This window comes from Amblyomma maculatum, chromosome 1 (genome assembly GCF_055883805.1).
Source record: "Amblyomma maculatum isolate TAMU_Amacu chromosome 1, ASM5588380v1, whole genome shotgun sequence".
Lineage (NCBI taxonomy): Eukaryota > Metazoa > Arthropoda > Arachnida > Ixodida > Ixodidae > Amblyomma > Amblyomma maculatum.
Genome location: NC_139344.1, coordinates 413,901,202 through 413,921,639, shown reverse-complemented (window position 1 = coordinate 413,921,639; position 20,438 = coordinate 413,901,202). Strand labels below are relative to the sequence as shown.

The 20,438-nt window shown below is 45.4% G+C and overlaps 1 protein-coding gene and 2 non-coding genes across 3 annotated transcripts in view; 2 read left to right on the top strand and 1 right to left on the bottom strand.

Annotated features, from left to right (window-relative positions):
- The window catches only part of LOC146208972 (uncharacterized), a 32,704-nt gene extending 12,945 nt beyond the window's left edge, over nt 1-19,759 (bottom strand). The window contains exons 1-2 of the mRNA XM_084579672.1: nt 19,005-19,759; nt 352-699 (exon numbers count right to left, since the gene is read on the bottom strand). Coding sequence (XP_084435798.1) covers nt 352-699; nt 19,005-19,759 — 1,103 coding nt within the window. The remainder of the gene's footprint in view (nt 1-351; nt 700-19,004) is intronic.
- TRNAF-GAA (transfer RNA phenylalanine (anticodon GAA)) lies at nt 6,942-7,015 on the top strand. The gene has a single exon. It is a non-coding gene; the product is annotated as a tRNA-Phe (tRNA).
- On the top strand, nt 7,797-7,870 carry TRNAS-GGA (transfer RNA serine (anticodon GGA)). Its single transcript has one exon. It is a non-coding gene; the product is annotated as a tRNA-Ser (tRNA).
- Nucleotides 19,760-20,438: the final 679 nt, after the last annotated feature.

Sequence of the window (20,438 nt, the reverse complement as noted above, 5' to 3'; positions counted from 1 at the left end):
AACCAAGAAGTGTGTTTCAAATACTGCGACATTGTAAGCTAGGGGCTTATTATCCATGTTGACTGTCCATGCGATCAGTGAGTGTTACCAGGCCTATGTTCAAGTTTTGAGGGGAATTATATACCCCGTTCCCGTGTCTGCATCTTGCTGATCAATGCAAAGACGGCACATAACTGTACCAACTTGCAGCAATTCAGGGGTACAGTGCTAGGGTGCTGTTTTGGTCTTAGCTAAAAGCGTCAGCCAAGCAGTCTATTGGAGACAAGTCGAGGGAAGGGCCCTCGGTACGGACTGCGAACAGACGAAAATAATATAAAGCATTTCTGTTAGCTGAAGGTCCACTTCGCATACCCAGCCATATGATCTCCTGCCCCAGTGGATGGGGCGGTGCTGGATGGCTGGTCGTGCTGAATTGCCTGATTTTCCGAAGCTGGAGGCTCCACGTCCGTGCGTTGGATTTCCGGTTCCGGCATGTCTTGCCCAGCAGCTCGCCCCTCTTCGCCAACTACAGCACCGACGCCGGCCACAGCACCCTCTGCAGGGTACCCAATTCCAGCAATAGACTGCATGCTTTGTGGTTTTACGGCCGTCTTAGAAGATGAGCGTCGGACAACCTCAGAAGCGTCTATGCTCTTTTTGTTCTTTTTTGGTTGCTGTTCCTTCTGAGCATCGGTGAAAGGAAACCCGGCACCGAACAACCTGCGTAACGAGTGTTGTAGAAAGGTATCTTTTTTTAACACATTGAAGAATGAGGCTCGTGGTATGCAGGGATGATTGCACATGGCGGGATGTTCTAAGTAATGGTTGTGCAACGTTCTCATTTCCAAGCGCAGCCACGTCGCATCGACAGCGCTGCCAGCCACTTTTGCACGTCAGAGAATGCGCAACAGGTTCCAGACCTGCGCAGTGCGCCCTCGCCAACAATGTGACGTGCGCAGGCTTTCAAGCTGTGAAGCAACAAACTTGAATTAAGGAAAAATACCCATCAAGGAACACTCGAGCTGCACGCTCCAAATTGCAGGCTTTCTATCTGCTGACAAAAAAAAAAATAACACAATTCTAGGGGCGCTTTGGACCACTAAAGTGCGCTGATATTACGAAATCCATTGTTTGAAAAGCCAGTGATTCCTGCTTTACTGCTTTTGCTTCTGTGTGCTGTGTGGTCAGGCGTTCGAAGAAGCGCCGAATAAAAGGCACAGCCCGAACGGGTGGATCGGACGCACGGCAAAGTGAACTTCACATATGCGTGAATTTCCAGGTGAAGTCATCGATCAATAATGGAAGTAACGTCATGATGAGGACAATTCTGTTTTTTATAGATGACCGGAACCGATCATGACGTCACGTCCGGCAATGGCCGATGAGGTCACCAGACGATGTCTCCACATTGCGCTATTCCGGGGAATCTTGCCAAGTGTAACACTTCTCGGGGACTTACGCATGCACGTACGGACACTCATAAGCCTATAAAGGCTTTCGACATAAAAAACAATGTTAGAGACAAGCTCTCTCTAGACAAAACAGAAGTACCGCCAATGTGGCGATGCATGCTCATGTTCATGGGCAGTATATCTGGAAGCGAAAAAATCATTCGACGTCGAGCACGCAGTGAAAAAAAATTCTCTGGTGGTCTAGGAAATTAGTGTGACCCTGTATATTTTGGGAAAGGCAAAAAGTCATTTCTTCCCGGTCACAGATGTGAGAGAATTTATAGGAGCGCTGATGCTCAATTGGATCACCAATAAAAACTTGATTTAAATATATAATTTCTTTATCTCACAAATTATCCAGTCAACGTAGTGCCAAAGACTGCAATTAAAAGTAGACGAATTGAGTGCATTGCTGAAACAATAAATTACCTAAAAATCTACTAGGATTTCATTGGCAGAAACTATTACTTATCAAAATATCTCCCAAAATAGGAAAAGCTTCGCATGTGTAAAAAAAACTCGAAAATATCAAATATATATATACCAGTATTGCGATATTCAATCTTCGCAGCGAAAATAAGTATTGAAAATCTTCAAACGCTTCGGAACAAGTTCGAAGTCCATTAACCAAGAAAAAAAATTGGTGGACGCTTAAGCTTCGCCTTTAAGAATGCAGCGCGATAGCATTATCGCGTCCCGTTGAAACAATCTACTCATTTGCTTGTCGCACTTTTGAGTGACACAAAGACGTAGTTCACATGATACAACACTTATTAACTTGCCCGAAGCATGACTGTCTGGTAATTACTTGTTCTGAAACGTGATTCTAAGCGTTCCATCACTTACAATGTGGCTGAGGCGTGCACTGAGAAGGGAGGCTCTGTTTCGAATTCCTACGTAGAGCAACATGTTATACTCATTTTTACTTATTAATCCTTCCGGGACGTAGAAGCGCTGCCAGCCGCCTTGCCGAAACGCGCGGGCCTAAAGTTGCATTCGTAGTTCGTCGGCAACATCGTTGCCGATCCGAGCCGGCGCGATGAAGATCTCAGAGGCTATGCCCTGTCTATTTTATTCCGTGTGCCACACGCATGATGGCGCTACGTGCACGCCAAGCGAAGAGGAAGTACAGCGGAAAAGTAATTTGCCACTCGCTTAACTGTGTGTTCTGTAATTCTGTAATTTACATGCTCATAAATATTATTATACGCCAAAAGACACTTGTCTAAGAGACATTTCTGAGACAACACCGCAATCAATAGACGCGGTTTTGTCCATTTCAAACCATCAAGCTGGCGTGGCAGAGTGGTTAGCGCGCTCATCTCGCACCCCGGAGGCCCACGTTAGATTTTTCAGGTCGGCGATTTTTCCTACTCGTTTTTATTTAATAATGCTTCTGGGATTTTTCGGTCACGGCCAACACCGGACGACGCCAGACGACGCGGGACGGCTTGGCCGACTTTTCTGCGACACGGGGCCCTTAACGCTATCGCGCTAAAATAAGCTGTCTGCATACTTCGAGACATGCACGTGTTGAAACAGCTCCGATTTCGACGAGCGTGGCGCATTAAGCGCGGCCGCTGTAGAGCCCGAGAGAAAGAATTTGGCAAAGAGCCCACACTCGGCAAAATGGAGCCCAAGGAAATGACGTCCACTGAGCTTGCCTTCCACTGAATGGATGGCGCCACTAACGAGGTCGCGCTGGTCGAGCACGGGTTCTGCCGGTGCAGGCGAAAGCCATAGAGTTTCTTACTCTTACCTAGAGGGAAAGCTGTGCTGCCGTCTATGGGCGTTTACATGGAGTTTCCAGACGGCCAGTTCAGCCACCATGGGCGCTCAAAGCATCATGGGCCGGTGAGCTACCGAGTGCAGAACTACAACTTTTGGCCAAAACTAATGCAAAGATAAACGTTGTTCTACCGTAAATAATGCCCTAGGATTGAATATTGTGACTATAAATTGTAAAGAGAAAGAGAAACAGCATGTCAGTGTGATATTTATCCAATATAAGCGATGGCTCTTTCTCCTATTGGCTTAGTTTTGAGCAGCACAAATACCAATATTTCGTACTTAATAGGCAAACTTTGAAATAAAAAAACGTTATGAAAATATTTATGGTTGTGCAATCACTTAAGAAAGTTTTTAGTGGCATTTCGGGAAACAGAAACCATTTATTGACGACGTCTGCTTTAGCTCCTTCGCTACTATGGCTTTCGCGGTCTATGTACGCACCTTCAAATGATGATGATGACGAAAAAGAAACATCGCAGTAACGCCACTCCACGTACCCGAGAAAAACCGACTGTCCCGCAACAAGTAGCACACCGGCCCATGATTCTTAGCGCGCCCATAGTGGCTGAAGTGCAGCGCCCTCAGCTTTCCCTCTAGTTAGTGTAAGGAACTCTATGGCGAAAGCAGTTTGTTAAAGGACACGATCGCGTGTCTGGGCGACGTCTTCGTGCGCAAAGACCGGGTATTTCTACGTCTTCCTCAAAGCGGAAATATTGCAGTTTATGACGATGGCAAGGTGTGAAACGTCTTTCTTTTTTTCTTTGCGAAAGTACTGCTACATCTCAGGCTGTTTAGGCTCAACTCGTCGGCAGACGCCTTTAATTACGCAGCTAGCGAACCGCCGCGGGAACGCATGCCTTCTGGCAAGCCACCTGTTCTGCTCCAGTTCGTGACACAAGGTCATTTAGGCAGGTTATCTCCGATCACCGGCTAGCGGGCTTGTGACGGGCACGCTTGGTGCTCAGTCATGGCGCGAATACGTACTCGTCGATCGGTTCGCAAATAGGTAGGAACAAGCCAGCACCAAATGGCCTTTCATACTTTGCCTAGCGAATAATTTTGCACAGTTTCACATTGAGTTTTACGGTTGTGGTGTTTTTTTATGGAACTTAACGTAGCAAAATTCTTTCGGGTGATATTTTTGTTGAGTAGAAGTGGCCAATTTTGACTGAGTAGGAAAGTGCGTTAAGACGAACGATATCGAATAGGACGTACGGGACACTAATTTTTAAGACAGCCGAAAAGTAAAGGGTGACGCACAAAATGTTGAAACACAAGAAAGTCGCGCGCAGAAAATTCAGTAATCTGAAACAGTGACAACGCGCATTGCACACGCGCAGTTACAGAGCACGCTTTAATGAAATGGCTGGAAAGCAGACAGCTTTAGGCATTATTAAAAGCTTGAAACCCAGACAGCGGCCCGCTGATAATCTCCGCTTCTGAAAACAGGAATTGCACCCGAGCATTTATTCAGTCCTCCTAACAGAAAGTATGAAAATTTGTTTGTGATCCGAGGGTTGCCGTCATGTTTTTGTTGAATTAAAAGCGTACTCTGCTCACAGTGTATCTTTTACAAAGCAAATAATAACATCTGCAAGCAGAGCGCTTCTTGGAACTTACCCGTACGTGTATTCGCCATGTAGTACAAGTGTATTGTATGTGGCAAAAAAAGATTCAGCCCGCGAGGTTCGGAAAAGCATGTTGACCCTGTTTGTAATTTTCTTCCTTTACAGATTTCTCACGTTTTCCTGTTTACACAGTTGCGGTGTAAGGTGCATCACAATGACAAATATTTCTTATGTAAGTGTTTCAGCTGATGGTGGGAACCAGCAACTGCTGCTGCGTACCTTGGTGTGACAATAGAATCATATGTGTCTATTCCAGGAACGATCTTCGGCATGCAACGAGACGATAGGTTTGCTCAGCTCTCACTTTTCAGAAGAGAAAATGTTTGGGCGTGTTGGTTCATCGTCAACACAGCGTAGCGCTCAAAATCACAAAGCGCTATTGTCCTGTCCCCTTCTCGTCCTTTGTGATTTTGAGCGCTACGCTGTGTTGACTCACTTTTCAGCTCGCCATTTTTACTGCTTTAAGGTAAATATCTTTATTTCCACAACGATGCATCTGTTAATGAACCTGAAACATGTGTTTGTGGTCATGAAATAAATTTGCCTGGTGTTGCATGGTAGATATGAATATTAGTGAACATTTTGCATTCCGCTCAAAGTTACCATGCGATTACGTGGCACTGTAATCTGGTTTATGGGGTTTAGCGTCCAAAGCGGCAAGGGCTATAAAAATCCCCGCGTGATAAAGGAACCACGCTTTTTATATTCAAACTATTTTGTTTTGCGGTCAAGAATACTTTAGCGAGTGTTAATGCTAGGGTTTATACGAGCGATAATACCATAAATTTGTATTGAGAAACATTGCGGCCTTTCTCAGCACGGTGTTACTGCGGCCAAAGATCTCAACTTCTGTTGGAAGTGTGCTGACAATAAGCTGTTAGCCCGCTGCAGTTTACGGTGCGTGTAGATGTTCATTAAGGCTGCAAGCAATGCTTTACGGAGCATATCATTACTTAAGGCGGCTTTCAGTTTATTTGTTTAAATGTCTAAAATAAATACAGGGTACCTTGATGAAGGAGTCGAGAGTACAGTTGTGAACATTGTAATATATGATGCCTGTTTTGTTATGTAGCATTCGCCAGACCAAACCTAAAGTGCTGCTATTTTTATCTACATATGTTTCCTGCCATGAGGAATTTTTGTACTTTTATTATCATTTGTAATAAGGGAGTAATTACTCATTGCATCCACCCAAGCGCAGCCATACGGCTACAAAGGAAAGCTATACAGCTTTCTCAGAAACTTCGTAGTTAAAGAAAAATTCGTCCTTATCCGGGAATCGAACCCGGCACCACCGCCTTTCCGGGGCAGTCGCTCTACCGACTGAGCTAACCAGGATGGTCAGCAGATCAGATGGTAGGGCGAGAGCGATTTGATCTATAACTCGAAGTGGGAATTGTGTTGGTCAAATATTTAGGGGAATCCCCCAAGGTGGAGTAGATTTGTAATAAGGGAGTAATTACTCATTGCATCCACCCAAGCGCAGCCATACGGCTGCGCTTGGGTGCTGATCTGCTGACCGTCCTGGTTAGCTCAGTCGGTAGAGCGACTGCCCCGGAAGGGCGGTGGTGCCGGGTTCGATTCCCGGATCAGGACGAATTTTTCTTTAACTACGAAGCTTCTGAGAAAGCTGTATAGCTTTCCTTTGTAGCCGTATGGCTGCGCTTGGGTGGATCCAATGAGTAATTACTCCCTTATTACAAATCTACTCCACCTTGGGGGATTCCCCTAAATATTTGACCAACACCATTCCCACTTCGAGTTATAGATCAATTCGCTCTCGCCCGACCATCTGATCTGCTGACCGTCCTATTTAGCTCAGTCGGTAGAGCGACTGCCCCGGAAAGGCGGTGGTGCCGGGTGCGATTCCCGGATCAGGACGAATTTTTCTTTAACTACGAAGTTTCTGAGAAAGCTGTATAGCTTTCCTTTGTAGCCGTATGGCTGCGCTTGGGTGCATGCAATGAGTAATTACTCCCTTATTACAAATCTACTCCACCTTGGGGGATTCTCCTAAATATTTGACCAACACCATTCCCACTTCGAGTTATAGATCAATTCGCTCTCGCCCTACCATCTGATCTGCTGACCGTCCTGGTTAGCTCAGTCGGTAGAGCGACTGCCCCGAAAAGGCGGTGGTGCCGGGTTCGATTCCCGGATCAGGACGAATTTTTCTTTAACTACGAAGTTTCTGAGAAAGCTGTACAGCTTTCCTTTGTAGCCGTATGGCTGCGCTTGGGTGGATGCAATGAGTAATTACTCCCTTATTACAAATCTACTCCACCTTGGGGGATTCCCCTAAATATTTGACCAACACCATTCCCACTTCGAGTTATAGATCAATTCGCTCTCGCCCTTCCATCTGATCTGCTGACCGTCCTGGTTAGCTCAGTCGGTAGAGCGACTGCCCCGGAAAGGCGGTGGTGCCGGGTTCGATTCCCGAATCAGGACGAATTTTTCTTTAACTACGAAGTTTCTGAGAAAGCTGTATAGCTTTCCTTTGTAGCTGTATGGCTGCGCTTGGGTGGGTGCAATGAGTAATTACTCCCTTATTACAAATCTACTCCACCTTGGGGGATTCCCCTAAATATTTGACCAACACCATTCCCACTTCAAGTTATAGATCAATTCGCTCTCGCCCGACCATCTGATCTGCTGACCGTCCTATTTAGCTCAGTCGGTAGAGCGACTGCCCCGGAAAGGCGGTGGTGCCGGGTTCGATTCCCGGATCAGGACGAATTTTTCTTTAACTACGAAGTTTCTGAGAAAGCTGTATAGCTTTCCTTTGTAGCCGTATGGCTGCGCTTGGGTGGATGCAATGAGTAATTACTCCCTTATTACAAATCTACTCCACCTTGGGGGATTCCCCTAAATATTTGACCAACACCATTCCAACTTCGAGTTATAGATCAATTCGCTCTCGCCCCACCATCTGATCTGCTGACCGTCCTGGTTAGCTCAGTCGGTAGAGCGACTGCCCCGGAAAGGCGGTGGTGCCGGGTTCGATTCCCGGATCAGGACGAATTTCTCTTTAACTACGAAGTTTCTGAGAAAGCTGTATAGCTTTCCTTTGTAGCCGTATGGCTGCGCTTGGGTGGATGCAATGAGTAATTACTCCCTTATTACAAATCTACTCCACCTTGGGCGATTCCCCTAAATATTTGACCAACACCATTCCCACTTCGAGTTATAGATCAATTCGCTCTCGCCCTACCATCTGATCTGCTGACCGTCCTGGTTAGCTCAGTCGATAGAGCGACTGCCCCGGAAAGGCGGTGGTGCCGGGTTCAATTCCCGGATCAGGACGAATTTTTCTTTAACTACGAAGTTTCTGAGAAAGCTGTACAGCTTTCCTTTGTAGCCGTATGGCTGCGCTTGGGTGGATGCAATGAGTAATTACTCCCTTATTACAAATCTACTCCACCTTGGGGGATTCCCCTAAATATTTGACCAACACCATTCCCACTTCGAGTTATAAATCCATTCGCTCTCGCCCTACCATCTTATCTGCTGACCGTCTGGGTTAGCTCAGGCGGTAGAGCGACTGCCCCGGAAAGGCGGTGGTGCCGGGTTCGATTCCCGGATCAGGACGAGTTGTTCTTTAACTACGACGTTTCTGAGAAAGCCGTATAGCTTTAATTTGTAGCCGTATGGCTGCGCTTGGGCGGATGCAATGAGTAATTACTCCCTTATTACAAATCTACTCCACCTTGGGGGATTCCCCTAAATATTTGACCAACACCATTCCCACTTCGAGTTATAAATCAATTCGCTCTCGCCCTACCATCTTATCTGCTGACCGTCCTGGTTAGCTCAGTCGGTCCCCGGAAAGGCGGTGGTGCCGGGTTCGATTCCCGGATCAGGACGAATTTTTCTTTAACTACGAAGTTTCTGAGAAAGCTGTATAGCTTTCCTTTGTAGCCGTATGGATGCGCTTGGGTGGATGCAATGAGTAATTACTCCCTTATTACAAATCTACTCCACCTTGGGGGATTCCCCTAAATATTTGACCAACACCATTCCCACTTCGAGTTATAGATCAATTCGCTCTCGCCCTACCATCTGATCTGCTGACCGTCCTGGTTAGCTTAGTCGGTAGAGCGACTGCCCCGGAAATGCGGTGGTGCCGGGTTCGATTCCCGGATCAGGACGAATTTTTCTTTAACTACGAAGTTTCTGAGAAAGCTGTATAGCTTTCCTTTGTAGCCGTATGGCTGCGCTTGGGTGGATGCAATGAGTAATTACTCCCTTATTACAAATCTACTCCACCTTGGGGGATTCCCCTAAATATTTGACCAACACCATTCCCACTTCGAGTTATAGATCAATTCGCTCTCGCCCTACCATCTTATCTGCTGACCGTCTGGGTTAGCTCAGGCGGTAGAGCGACTGCCCCGGAAAGGCGGTGGTGCCGGGTTCGATTCCCAGATCAGGACGAATTTTTCTTTAACTACGAAGTTTCTGAGAAAGCTGTATAGCTTTCCTTTGTAGCCGTATGGCTGCGCTTGGGTGGATGCAATGAGTAATTACTCTCTTATTACAAATCTACTCCACCTTGGGGGATTCCCCTAAATATTTGACCATTATCATTTGTAGTTTTCGCTTGGTACAATGTGGCCTTCATTTCCTGAGTTATCTCCTAGTTTGCTTATAATGCACCAGAAGATAATAAATTGACAGGTTGATAAAATGATAAGTTTTTGTTTATATAGGGCAAAAAAATGTTTTCATTTCACAAAGAGCCTGGCGTCTTTTCTGCAATATGAAAGCTCGGAAAAACCTTTGACGCAGCTACGTCGCTGGTCAATCAAGAGTATCGAGAATGTGATTTCCATTTCGAGGTGCTGAAAATAACCTGCCAAGGTACTGCAGTACCTAGGGTACGCGAATACTGGGCCTAAAGATAAGGGATCCAATCCCGACCGCAGCGGTCGTTTCCTGATGGGGGCAAAAAGCAAGGCGCCCGTGTGCTGTACGCTGTGAGTGAATGTTAAAGAACCCCACGTGGTAGAAAGTTCTGGAGCCCTCCACCACTGCATCTCTCATAGCCTGAGGCGCATTGCGACGGAAAACCCTATGAAATCATCAAATGCCGAAAATAATTAGGAAAAAACACGAGACCGTACAGAACATCAATGAGCAATCTGTGTGCGGCAAGGCGCACCGCATGCAACTATTCAAACTGCGCGTGCCTAGAACCAGAAGTTGTTGCCGCGCGGCAAGGCGAAGTGCATGGCAGCTTTCAAATCGCGCGCCTAAAGCGAGACCAAACTTTCCTGCATTTTAACTTGGCATCACCTCCACTTTGCAAGGCGATCGGAGGTGGTGAAGGGTGGCAGTTCCTAGCCCTACAGGGCTGTGACGGTATGTCGACGCCGCTTGCGGCGGGGGCTAGCCAGCCACCGCATTTTATCTGTTGTAGGCCGTCATTGCACCCGTCAGGGCTTCGGTGGGGGACGATGGCTGTTGTTGTGGCGCGCGTCTTTCTCTCCCTCTTTTTCTTTCTCTATTTTCTCTTCTGTCCGCACGAGGCAGCGGAGGTGGCTCAGCTACAGAGCCAATAGCAGGCCCGTGAATTTTCTTTTCCTTCTTCCTACAGCCACAACAACAACACACGCAAGGCTGGTTTGGTTTAGTTTGTGGGGTTTAAAGTCCCAAAGCGACTCGGGCTATGAGAGATGCCGTAGTGGAAGACTCCGGATATTTGGACCACATGGGGTTCTTTAAAGTGCACTGACATCGCAAAGCACATAGATCGGCTTCGTCGCTAAGCTAATCTGTAACGTTTCAGAAGCTCAACGTTCTTCCTCGGGATTAGTTTCATGGTGACAAAGAATGGGTGTCAAGCTTAAGTGACACTGGTTGCTGTACAGAAAAAAAAACATGCAAGTGAAAATGAGCAGCAGTGAAGATTTTATTTTTACTTCTATTCTTTCTTATTTGCGCTTGGAAATGAAAATATCAAAAGAAGTTATGCTATTATTTAATGCCAAATATTTATAAAACAACCGCAAGCTTCTCCTCGCGGCTTCTGACTCACGCCCTGAGATATGTAGGGAAGACCTCCACTGGGCTGGGAGCACCGGCCCCCGCCGAGAACAGCGAATATTGAGGGAGGGAAGGATGTATGGATAAAGGTTTGTCCTCCACCACTACGCGGCCGACTAAACCCGCATTAAGCATTGTATAGTGTCAGATGGGCGAAGAGGAGGAATGCTACGGAGGCATCTACGTGGACTCACCCAAAGGAAGGTCTATTGGATTATGCCGGGAAAGCGAAATGTTGTGGCCACAAGCTCCTGCCACCTTGCGCGGTGAACGGTGACGATTGGCTCTGCAAGATGTATGTGGCACTCAGGAGAAAGTTATTCGCGAATGGCCTAATGTCTTCTGATACTAGGCATGGAAGCGACCGATAAATACTGCACGGTTTGGCCGTTTACTTTCCCAGACGGCATGGGATGGCTTTGCCCGGAAAATGCGATGCGCGAGACGAGACAAAATTACGGCCGCCATTCTCAGCCCGAGTGAAAATATTTGTTTTCCGCTCAAGAAGTACCACAGCTTCCGATCCGTTCGGCTGGAAGTCCCTCTTACGCAGCCTTCCCCTTCTTAGGAAACCTTCATGTTTCATGACTATCCGCCACGCATTGACTTATTTACAACTATAATTAACAGCATCCAAGTGTACGTGCTTTGCTGCCCCTCCTTTGTTCCTTCGAATATGAACCCCTCCTGTGTTTGAGAACGACGACAGTGGAATAACGTATTGACTGCAGAGTTGGTGAAAAGAGATTTCGATCTACCTACAGTGTCTGCATAATTCGTACCAAAAAAGGCAAAGTTATTCCCCGGATAGCAAGGTCGATTTGAAATTTGCGTTGAATCTCGCGTTGTGGTTTACACGACCCGGAGAAGCGATGAGAGCCTTTACACTGAGAATCTCTCTTATATGTGATTATAGGTATAAGAGGGTTCTTTGACAACCCTACAACCCTAGTGTACATCCCAACGCATGCTACCCATACCTTGAGAGGATGGCCAAGCAATTTATTAGGTTGCTGTGCTTCTGGGCAGCACCAGCTCCTTATATCCAATACGCTTTTCCCCACAAGTGCTGCAATGTGTCGTGCAATTTCTCCGCCAAACATCAGTAGTTTGTGAGGACCCACGAGGCCCGCTCAGCTACACTGCAAATAATAGCTGTAAAGCTTTGTTAATGCTTTCATTCTCACTTCAATCAAGCCCGTGACACAGATGTTATTGATATATTAGAGGATGCCTCTAGCTCACATGTTATTGAGCTTTATGGTCGATACGATTTGAATGGAAGCAGTCGCATTTTTGTTACTAGTACTACGCATAGTAATGAAGTTTATTAACGGGATTCAATTTTTACGCTCTCTGCGGCGCATAACTCCAGCAGCGGCATCCACTTCCTGAGTTTATGCTTGCTTACTTCAAAATATAAAAACGAATGACTGCCTCTAGAACGTACCAAGCGTTGCAATCATCTTCATCTATAAACAAGTATGCGGGAGGGTGGAATTCAAAAGGTTCTCATTCAGCGGATTAAAAAAAAAACATACATTGGGTTTTGCAGACCCGCCGGGGTGGCGCAGTGGTTACGGCGCTCGACTACTGTTCCCAAGGACGCGGGATTGAATTCCGGCCTCGGCGGCCGCTCTTCGATGCAGGCGAAAATTAAGGCTCCCGTGTGCTGTGCGATGTCAGTTCACGTTAAAGAATCCCAGGTGGTCGAAATTTCCGGAGTCGTCCACTACGGCGGCTCTCATAGCCTGTGTCGCTTTGGGACGTTAAACCCTACAAACCAACCTAGTGGGTTTTACAGTTACTTCCAGCGTTTCTGCTAAAAAAATAGAAACGTTTTCATAAACAAAAATCTTGCGCAACGTTTCTGCTCACCAATGCATACGCAAGTATACTTCGCACCGTAGCTGACGTGTTTAAACGCTTCCTGGATGACGCGATCGAATCTTATTTTCCGGTGTGTATTTTCGCTTCATAGCAAATAATACATCTAGTTTTTGCTCATGCACTATGGCATTATTAATATAAACAGCGCGAACACGAAGACAAAGGACAATATACAAGAAAGCCACAGTACAAGCGCTGTTCGCGCTGTTTATATTAATAATGAATAAGTACCAACTCACCCAACAAAGTATCTTGGATGCACTATGGCGTTCCGAAAGACATGTGCTAGACCTTTGTACTAAATCACATGCAACAAGCATATATTGCGATTCTCCAGCTGCAGAATTTCAAATTGCGACTAAGTACAACTATATGTGGTCCACGTTGGCAGCAAAAATGTTACATAGCTGGCCACAGTTGCTTTGCTCAAAGCAATAATATAGTAATCATCCCGGTATGGACAGAATGTGGATATCAGATCAACCCTGCGTGATTCTAAATGGATGGAAAAACGAAAGAATGAACGAACGATCGTTTCCTCCTTCTCTCTAAAGAGCGTGAGAGGGATGGAGTCGCGCCGGATGCGGCTCTCGCTCTCTGTAGAGAGGGAGAGTAGCGTGACTCGTTCTGCACAGGGAAAGTGGAGGCAGAGAGAGAAACACACACTCTCTCTTTGTCTCTCTTCAGAGAGAGTGCTTCCTCGCTCTCTCTCTCTCTCTTTCTATATATATATATATATATATATATATATATATATATATATATATATATATATATATATATATATATATATTTCGAGGAATCAAGGTATGTTCCAAGGATAGTAGCAGGGTGGCTAAAAGCTTTCTCCTTGTTGTAGGTAAAACGTTTCTTAAGTGTTCCGCTAATATTTTCACTCCATGCTAATCTACACAACGAACGACTGAAGGTGCGGTGCCATATTTGATTGCGAAAGGCATTTCCCAAGTGAGCAATGATATTGTGCACAGCGGGCATGTAGAAGTGAGTCCGCCAAGTAATTATGTCGTCGTATTTAACATGTTAAAGTAAAAAAAAGAGACATCACCATTGTGAAATTAAGCTGTGCGATTGTTGGCAGTCATTGACGGTCGTAGCAGACGCCGTTTTTATGGTTTTACATAATATATTATCACTTTACAAAATGGAATCATATGCAGCATGAGATGAATATGCGGAGTAAAAGACGTTTTTACTCGACCAAGAATGCTAGTCGACTGAGAATCTCGGTAGTGTTTGGGACCCACTTGCTTGGAGTGCTAGGAGATCACACACGCGGATTCGTGATCTACATGAAATTCAAACTCAGGTGAACCAGGCTTACTCTTCACAGCCATTTTGGTCCTCACAAAGTGCTTAGGCAAAATGTATTGGAGAGTATTACTTGCGCACATTAAATCTTGTGGGGAGCGAATTGTGAGTTTCATGTGGGTGCCAAGCGAACTTCATATCACATGCGCGACTTCTGTTCATAACTGAGGCGCTTGGGGAAATCTAAGTAGGCTTAATACGAAGATGTATCTTCCCAAACGGAAGACATCGTTTTACAACAGGGTCTTGTCCGCTGTACAAAGAGATTTTAAACATCGGCAACAATAATGCCCCTCAAACATCCCCGCTTGCGTGTGGCGGGTGGTAAGCGTTCAATTTTGGTCGATTCGGTTGGTTGCAGAGCGATAACAAAGCAGTGAGAGAGCGTAGGGATTCATGCTCGAACAGCGAAGTGCAAAATGATCCTCCAACTCCCTTGACATTTTCGGGCTGGTATTAAACCAACTGTGTGCAGTCTTCACCTTTCGCCAGAGGCCATCTTGGTCTACTGGGGAAATTACTGATCTCAAACAGAAGAGAAAAGCTGGTGTTTTTTTTTTACCTGCGCAATGAATGCAAGTTGCATCTTAACCGGAGAGCTTGGCTCGAAAACAAGCATTGCGGCGAAGTGGACCGAAGAATTCTTATTCTAATGGTTATATTTCTGCAGGTGGGTATCGTCCTTCAGAGTTTTTTGTACTGTTCTGGAAGCCCACGACACAACAGTATACTTCGTACTTCCACTTCACATCAGCGGGACGGCTTCTGTCGCCACAAAAATATCGTTGCGCGCAACTGATTCGCCCCAAGCCCACTATACAAGCGATCGAGTGTGCAGGCGGCGCTGCGGCTTTTCACTGTTTTACGCCACGCGAGAAATACAGTCCTGCCATTGGGCTGTCACCCTTCAGCTTGTGTGCCCTATTATCTTACGTTCGACATTCGCTTGTGAGCTCTCACTGTATGCGGGTTTGTGGAAGGCTTCGTTAATAGGGAGAACAGTGCCCAGATAGCGAGCAAACAATGCACGTCTTTCTTGGGTATATGTTACAAGCGGTAAGCCGGAATGCGACATTAAAAAGGAGGAATGCCGTAGAGAAAGGCACACGCAAGATGGCATGAACGCTACACTGAGATTGTCGAGGTTTCTGAGGCTGTGCTCTCGTTTTTACACCACTCAGGGAATGATAGAGGCTATGTTGCAATCTAATATTTATTATTCTGAACCGCCTTCAATGGCTTGGAGGAGCATAATTCGACGGGAAGGCTGTACAGGCCATTGCTCAGATATTCTTTCCACATATAGTTGCGCCAAAGCAAAGGGTGTTTTCGAAAGATGCGGTTTGAATGTCAAAACGGCTTACAATTCAGACCTCGTGCGAAACATATTGAAGCGAAGGCTTGACAAGTCTCGTTGAATAGACAAGCATAGACCATAAATTAGTGCAGTCAATGTCACATCAAGCTCAAAAAGCAGAAAGTTAGGGAAATGTTTCACAACATGCGCGCTCAGTGAGAGAACGAAGTTGCACCGGTCGCTTTGACAACGGAGGCGGCTGTCCCGTGGCGCGGTGTGTAGCACGTAGCACTGCATCTGAAACTGCGCCGGCAATGGAGGAAATTGCTATACGACGCTTGTGTGTTGTCACGCGATGACATCATAGATGCCGGCAAGGGAGTAGCCAAAGGGGTTTAGATGGCAAAGCACCCCCCCCCCCTCAGATCTTATCACTGTAACACGCTCCTCCCTTCGCTCCTCCTATGAACCTTCTTCCGCCCATTTCTCTCTCGACCGGTGGCTAATAGTCCCCCCCCCCCCTTCGCCGAAAAAATATTCCTGACTAAGCCACTAGATGCTTTGTGCTGTGATCGCAGTCAATATCTTAAGTAGGCGTCTGACAAGCGCAAGCTCGCTCGGATATTATTCTGGTGCGAGAGAGGCTGTTACTTAAGACCAGGCCGCGAATCTAACTCACGCGTCGTCCTGCCAGGGTGCCGCTGAAAAAAGAAGACGACACCGAAACATGCGCGCATAATGAACATATCGGCGGAGATGGATTCTTTGTGTTTGACCAAATGCGCACCTAAAATGTATATAAGAAATGCATGGCAGCGCTAAGGTTCATTTCGCTGATATCCGTTATAGACGAACCGTTCCTGTTGAAATACCCGTTTATCCGAAGACCACAAGTGGAACAATGTTGGGGATGCACTTTTGGTATAGGCACAGAAAATAAACTGCCATTCCGGACCTCTGCGCCTAATACCGACCAGACGTCGCTTATTGATTGCTGATCCGCTTAGCACAGGTCTGGTATTTTTTGTCCACATTGTTATTAGTTTGAGAATAAGGGCTCTGCACAAAAACGTCGTCAAGTAGTCCTTTTAGTTATGTAACCTATCCTTTTATTTCTCTCGTATTCAAGGGATTAAGTAGCAGTAAACCTTTCTTTTATTTTCTCTGTGGGATAATCTTTTGTAGGAGAGCTCCCGCGAAGGTATTCTGCTCTGGCAAACTTCTTTGCGAAATGTCCAGTTCGCACAACACCATTACAGTTCCCAGAAAACGTTGCATCACCTATGAAGCAGAACACTGCACTGCAAATGGTCCTCGGTTCGTACCATACCTGTCTCTTAAGAAAACAATTTTTATCGAAGACGAGAGAAGAGCCTTTTATTTTGCTGAAGACCTGCTGTTTGCTCAAACATCCTTTTCTGAAGAGGTTTATACAACCCTTGCTTATTCGTTAGTATTTATTTTACTCGACAGAAATTCTATTTTTTCCTGTAAGCAAATTTGGCAGTAGAAAAAATAGTTGTAGCTGTCCATAGTTATTGCGCCGTGTTGTATCGCGAGAAGGACGCTCGCTATGTATTGTCGTGGCTTATCGCGTTCCTCATGTCTGTCTTCGCATGCGCCGGCAGCGCATGCAGGTATAAGACAGCGCGTGTTCTCCATGGGTTGTTGGTTTGAGGCTGCGAGCATGCACCTCGTAATAAAGTATCCTGTTCCTTGGCCCGGCGTCCGGATACAGCCCCCCTTAATGTCATTTTGTATATAGTGGCAAGAAGCGTTATTGTTGCAATTCAAGAATGAAAAGCGCAAGGCAATATAGAATAAGAAATAATAAAGATAAGAAATATTTTCGAACATAGCGCGCATTTAATTTACCGTCATTCAGGAAATGCCAATATTTTTCTTAATGAACATGTGGTTTTAGACTATATAATTAAGCATGTTTAACCGTAGTTAGTTCGCCATTTGGCAACGCTTCATGGTACTAAAAAACCTATGGCATAAATCGTTGAATTTTATGACAATCCTGCTAAATTGTTTAAAACATCATTACCTTTAACTCATTTCAGTTCATATACATAACTGTAAAGTGACGAAATTAACTATGTTGTGTTTTTTAAAAAGGCTAAATACCAAAGATGTTAACAAGTTACAAAATGAGCAGGAGAAAACCTAATCTGATTGAAATAAACAAAATTCGCATAGCTTGTGTACACTTATTTTAGAAGGTCCAAATGCATATTTCATGATTTTTATGGGTTGAATGTCTCTCTTTTTCTTCAAGTAGAACAAAGTATTTATTTAAAATAGTTGAGGTATATATGCACCAAACTAGCCTGAAAACACGAGATTCGAGTTGACTAGACCAGGGTATATGCAAAGCTATATCATTGGTAGTAGTATGCTTTGACAGCGCGATAATAAACCTGAAATAGAACAAATCTTTGCCGAAGTCAATGAAAATGAGTGCCCCAGGTTAGGAGAGACAAAACATGTGCTTCTATGATTTTTTATGGTCAACAATCCGTATTTCTTGGCACTCAGAACATATATTGTGAGTCGTTTCAAACAGTTTGTTTTTGCGCTGAAAATATGTTTTCTGAAATTTACGTTAAGGCGATTTAACTTAGATCGTTACATTTTGTTATTAACTTATCGGCCGTGTGGTCAGGATGAACAACTCTATCATCAGCGTACAATAGAATTTTACAGTATCAACGATATCTCCTCAAACGTTAACATATGCATTAAATGATGTAGGACCTCAAAGGCTGCGCTCTGGTAAACCGTGATTTATTTGTGAACTGAATGAGCTGTAGGTTTTAGCGAAGTCTTTCTCAAACCTATGGCTTGACAAGTATCGCTGATTCCGCTCCCTTGGATTTCGGCAGGATGAATGTTAAAATCTAGGCAGTCGGAAGGCTTGCTGAAATCTATAAAATCCGCAATCCTGAACAAGTTGCTATGAATGTTGCATAACATATCTTTCTATAGTATTGGCAAGGTAGTCTCTCTACCGACCTTTTTTGAACCCCAACAATGTTTTAGTTAAGTTTTCCTTGTCCAAACATTTGCTATGCGGGAGAAAATTTTATATTCAAGTGCTTTAGAAAAAAACAGAAATAATTTAAATTGTTCCGTCGCTTGGTACTGAGATTGGGTCTCCATCCTTAGACGTTACAGAAACCTTATGAAATTTATTTTTTCACGAAAGGCGTCCTAAGTATGTTCCAGTTTTAGGGCATATGTGCCAGGTTTGCTGTTCAGCTGATCGCAGGATCGGAAATTGCATTGAAATGCCTTACGAATAAATTCAAGGCTAATGGACGTGCTGGAGCATTCGCCACCCTAGCCTCCAAGTGACATATGCACTTAGAACGTCGATCTCTTCAAGAAATGTAGACAGTCTTAATGAGCTTCAACCTTTTAAACAAGAGCTTGTGGTCCCCAACAATCATCAATAAAAAAGCAAACATATCCAGAACCGCTTAAAAACGCCGGCTCCGAGATAGATTTGTTTCCCCGCTCAACAGTCTAGAACCCGCAGTTTGTTGGGAAAACGCTATGTTGGAAACACTGAAGGAAACTCACTGATCCAGGCCTCCTCCTGTTGCATCAAATGGTGGCAGCTTCATGCCGGGGGGCATTGGAATCACGAGCACATCTTGGCCATCTGGACCGGACATGAGACCCGCCATGGCCGGCGGAATGACAGCGGGTGCTCCGGCGGCAGCTTGCCTGGCTTCCCCTTGCGACGACTTTGACTTGGACGATTTGGAAGAACGTTTGCTTCCTTGCTTCTTCGTGCTTGCTGGAACCTGCTGCATTATAGGTGGCATTGGCTGTATCATGGGCATCGGAGCAGAAATGTTGGACAATAAATTCGGTCCAGTCAGGCCACTCTGCATGCCAATACCAGGAGGCCCTTGATTCCCCGTGAAGATGTTAATGCGGGTTGTGACGCCGGCGGTGGCTTTCTTCTTGGATTTGGAACGGTCCGCGTCATCGTCGGTATCTTCGCCGTCGGAGCTCGACGTACTTTCAACTTCCCTCCTTTTCTTCTTTTTCTGCTTCCTCCTGTCCTTTCTGGGTCCTTTGGCATCTTCTCCATCTTCCTCTCTCTCAAGGGCTGCATTGGCGTCGGCGCCGCCAGCGAGGTTTTGCTGTGAAGATACGTTCACGGCAACATTCATTCCCGGCTCCTCCTTCCGCAACACCGAGACGTCCTTCTGTTGCATCGCGATAACCTGTTTTGCAAGGCACAAAAAAAGGAGACAGACACCCGATGTTAAAGATATTTCAGCGGCAAAACGCAGTACCCCGTGACAGTCTTTCATGAACACCATTTGCTCTAACAGATACGTTGAATCTTGTTTTATTTTCATGTATATATTATTTGTTGAGTCTGTCCGCAAAGTTATGATAGTGCATATTCTGGGATGTGTATTTTAGTGAGGTTGCCAGCCACTCTTTTATCCAGCAGTGACCCGCCCCCATTACATTCATGATTCTACTAAAACCGTATAATTGAATTAAAATTCCAGCTTCAAATAATGTTTCGCGCTCATTGGTTGCGTTCCATGCGCCTACGCGAAAATAGATAAAAGTATTGCTTCACTCACGCAGGCACTTGTTGGAATTGCCATTAGCATGTTAACTGCAATATCAAGGAATTAAATAAGACCAGTAGTCGATGCTTGCAAGGACCAGCGAAATGTAGAGCCCCGGTCTTTTTCAATCTTCACCGCAATTGAAACAGACCGATGATGTTTCATGTATATATATATATAATTTAAGACATAGCCGACATTATATGGGCCCAAGGCTAACGTTGGGGATAATTTTTATGTTTTGTTGTTGGTATTGACAACAATTAGTCACCATCATCAGCAACAGCCTGACTATACCCACAGCAGGGCGAAGGCCTTTCCCACATTTCTTGAATTAACCCGGTTCTGTGCAAGCTGCGTCCACTTGACCCCTGCGAACTCCTTAACCTCATTCGCCCACCAAACATTCTGCCGT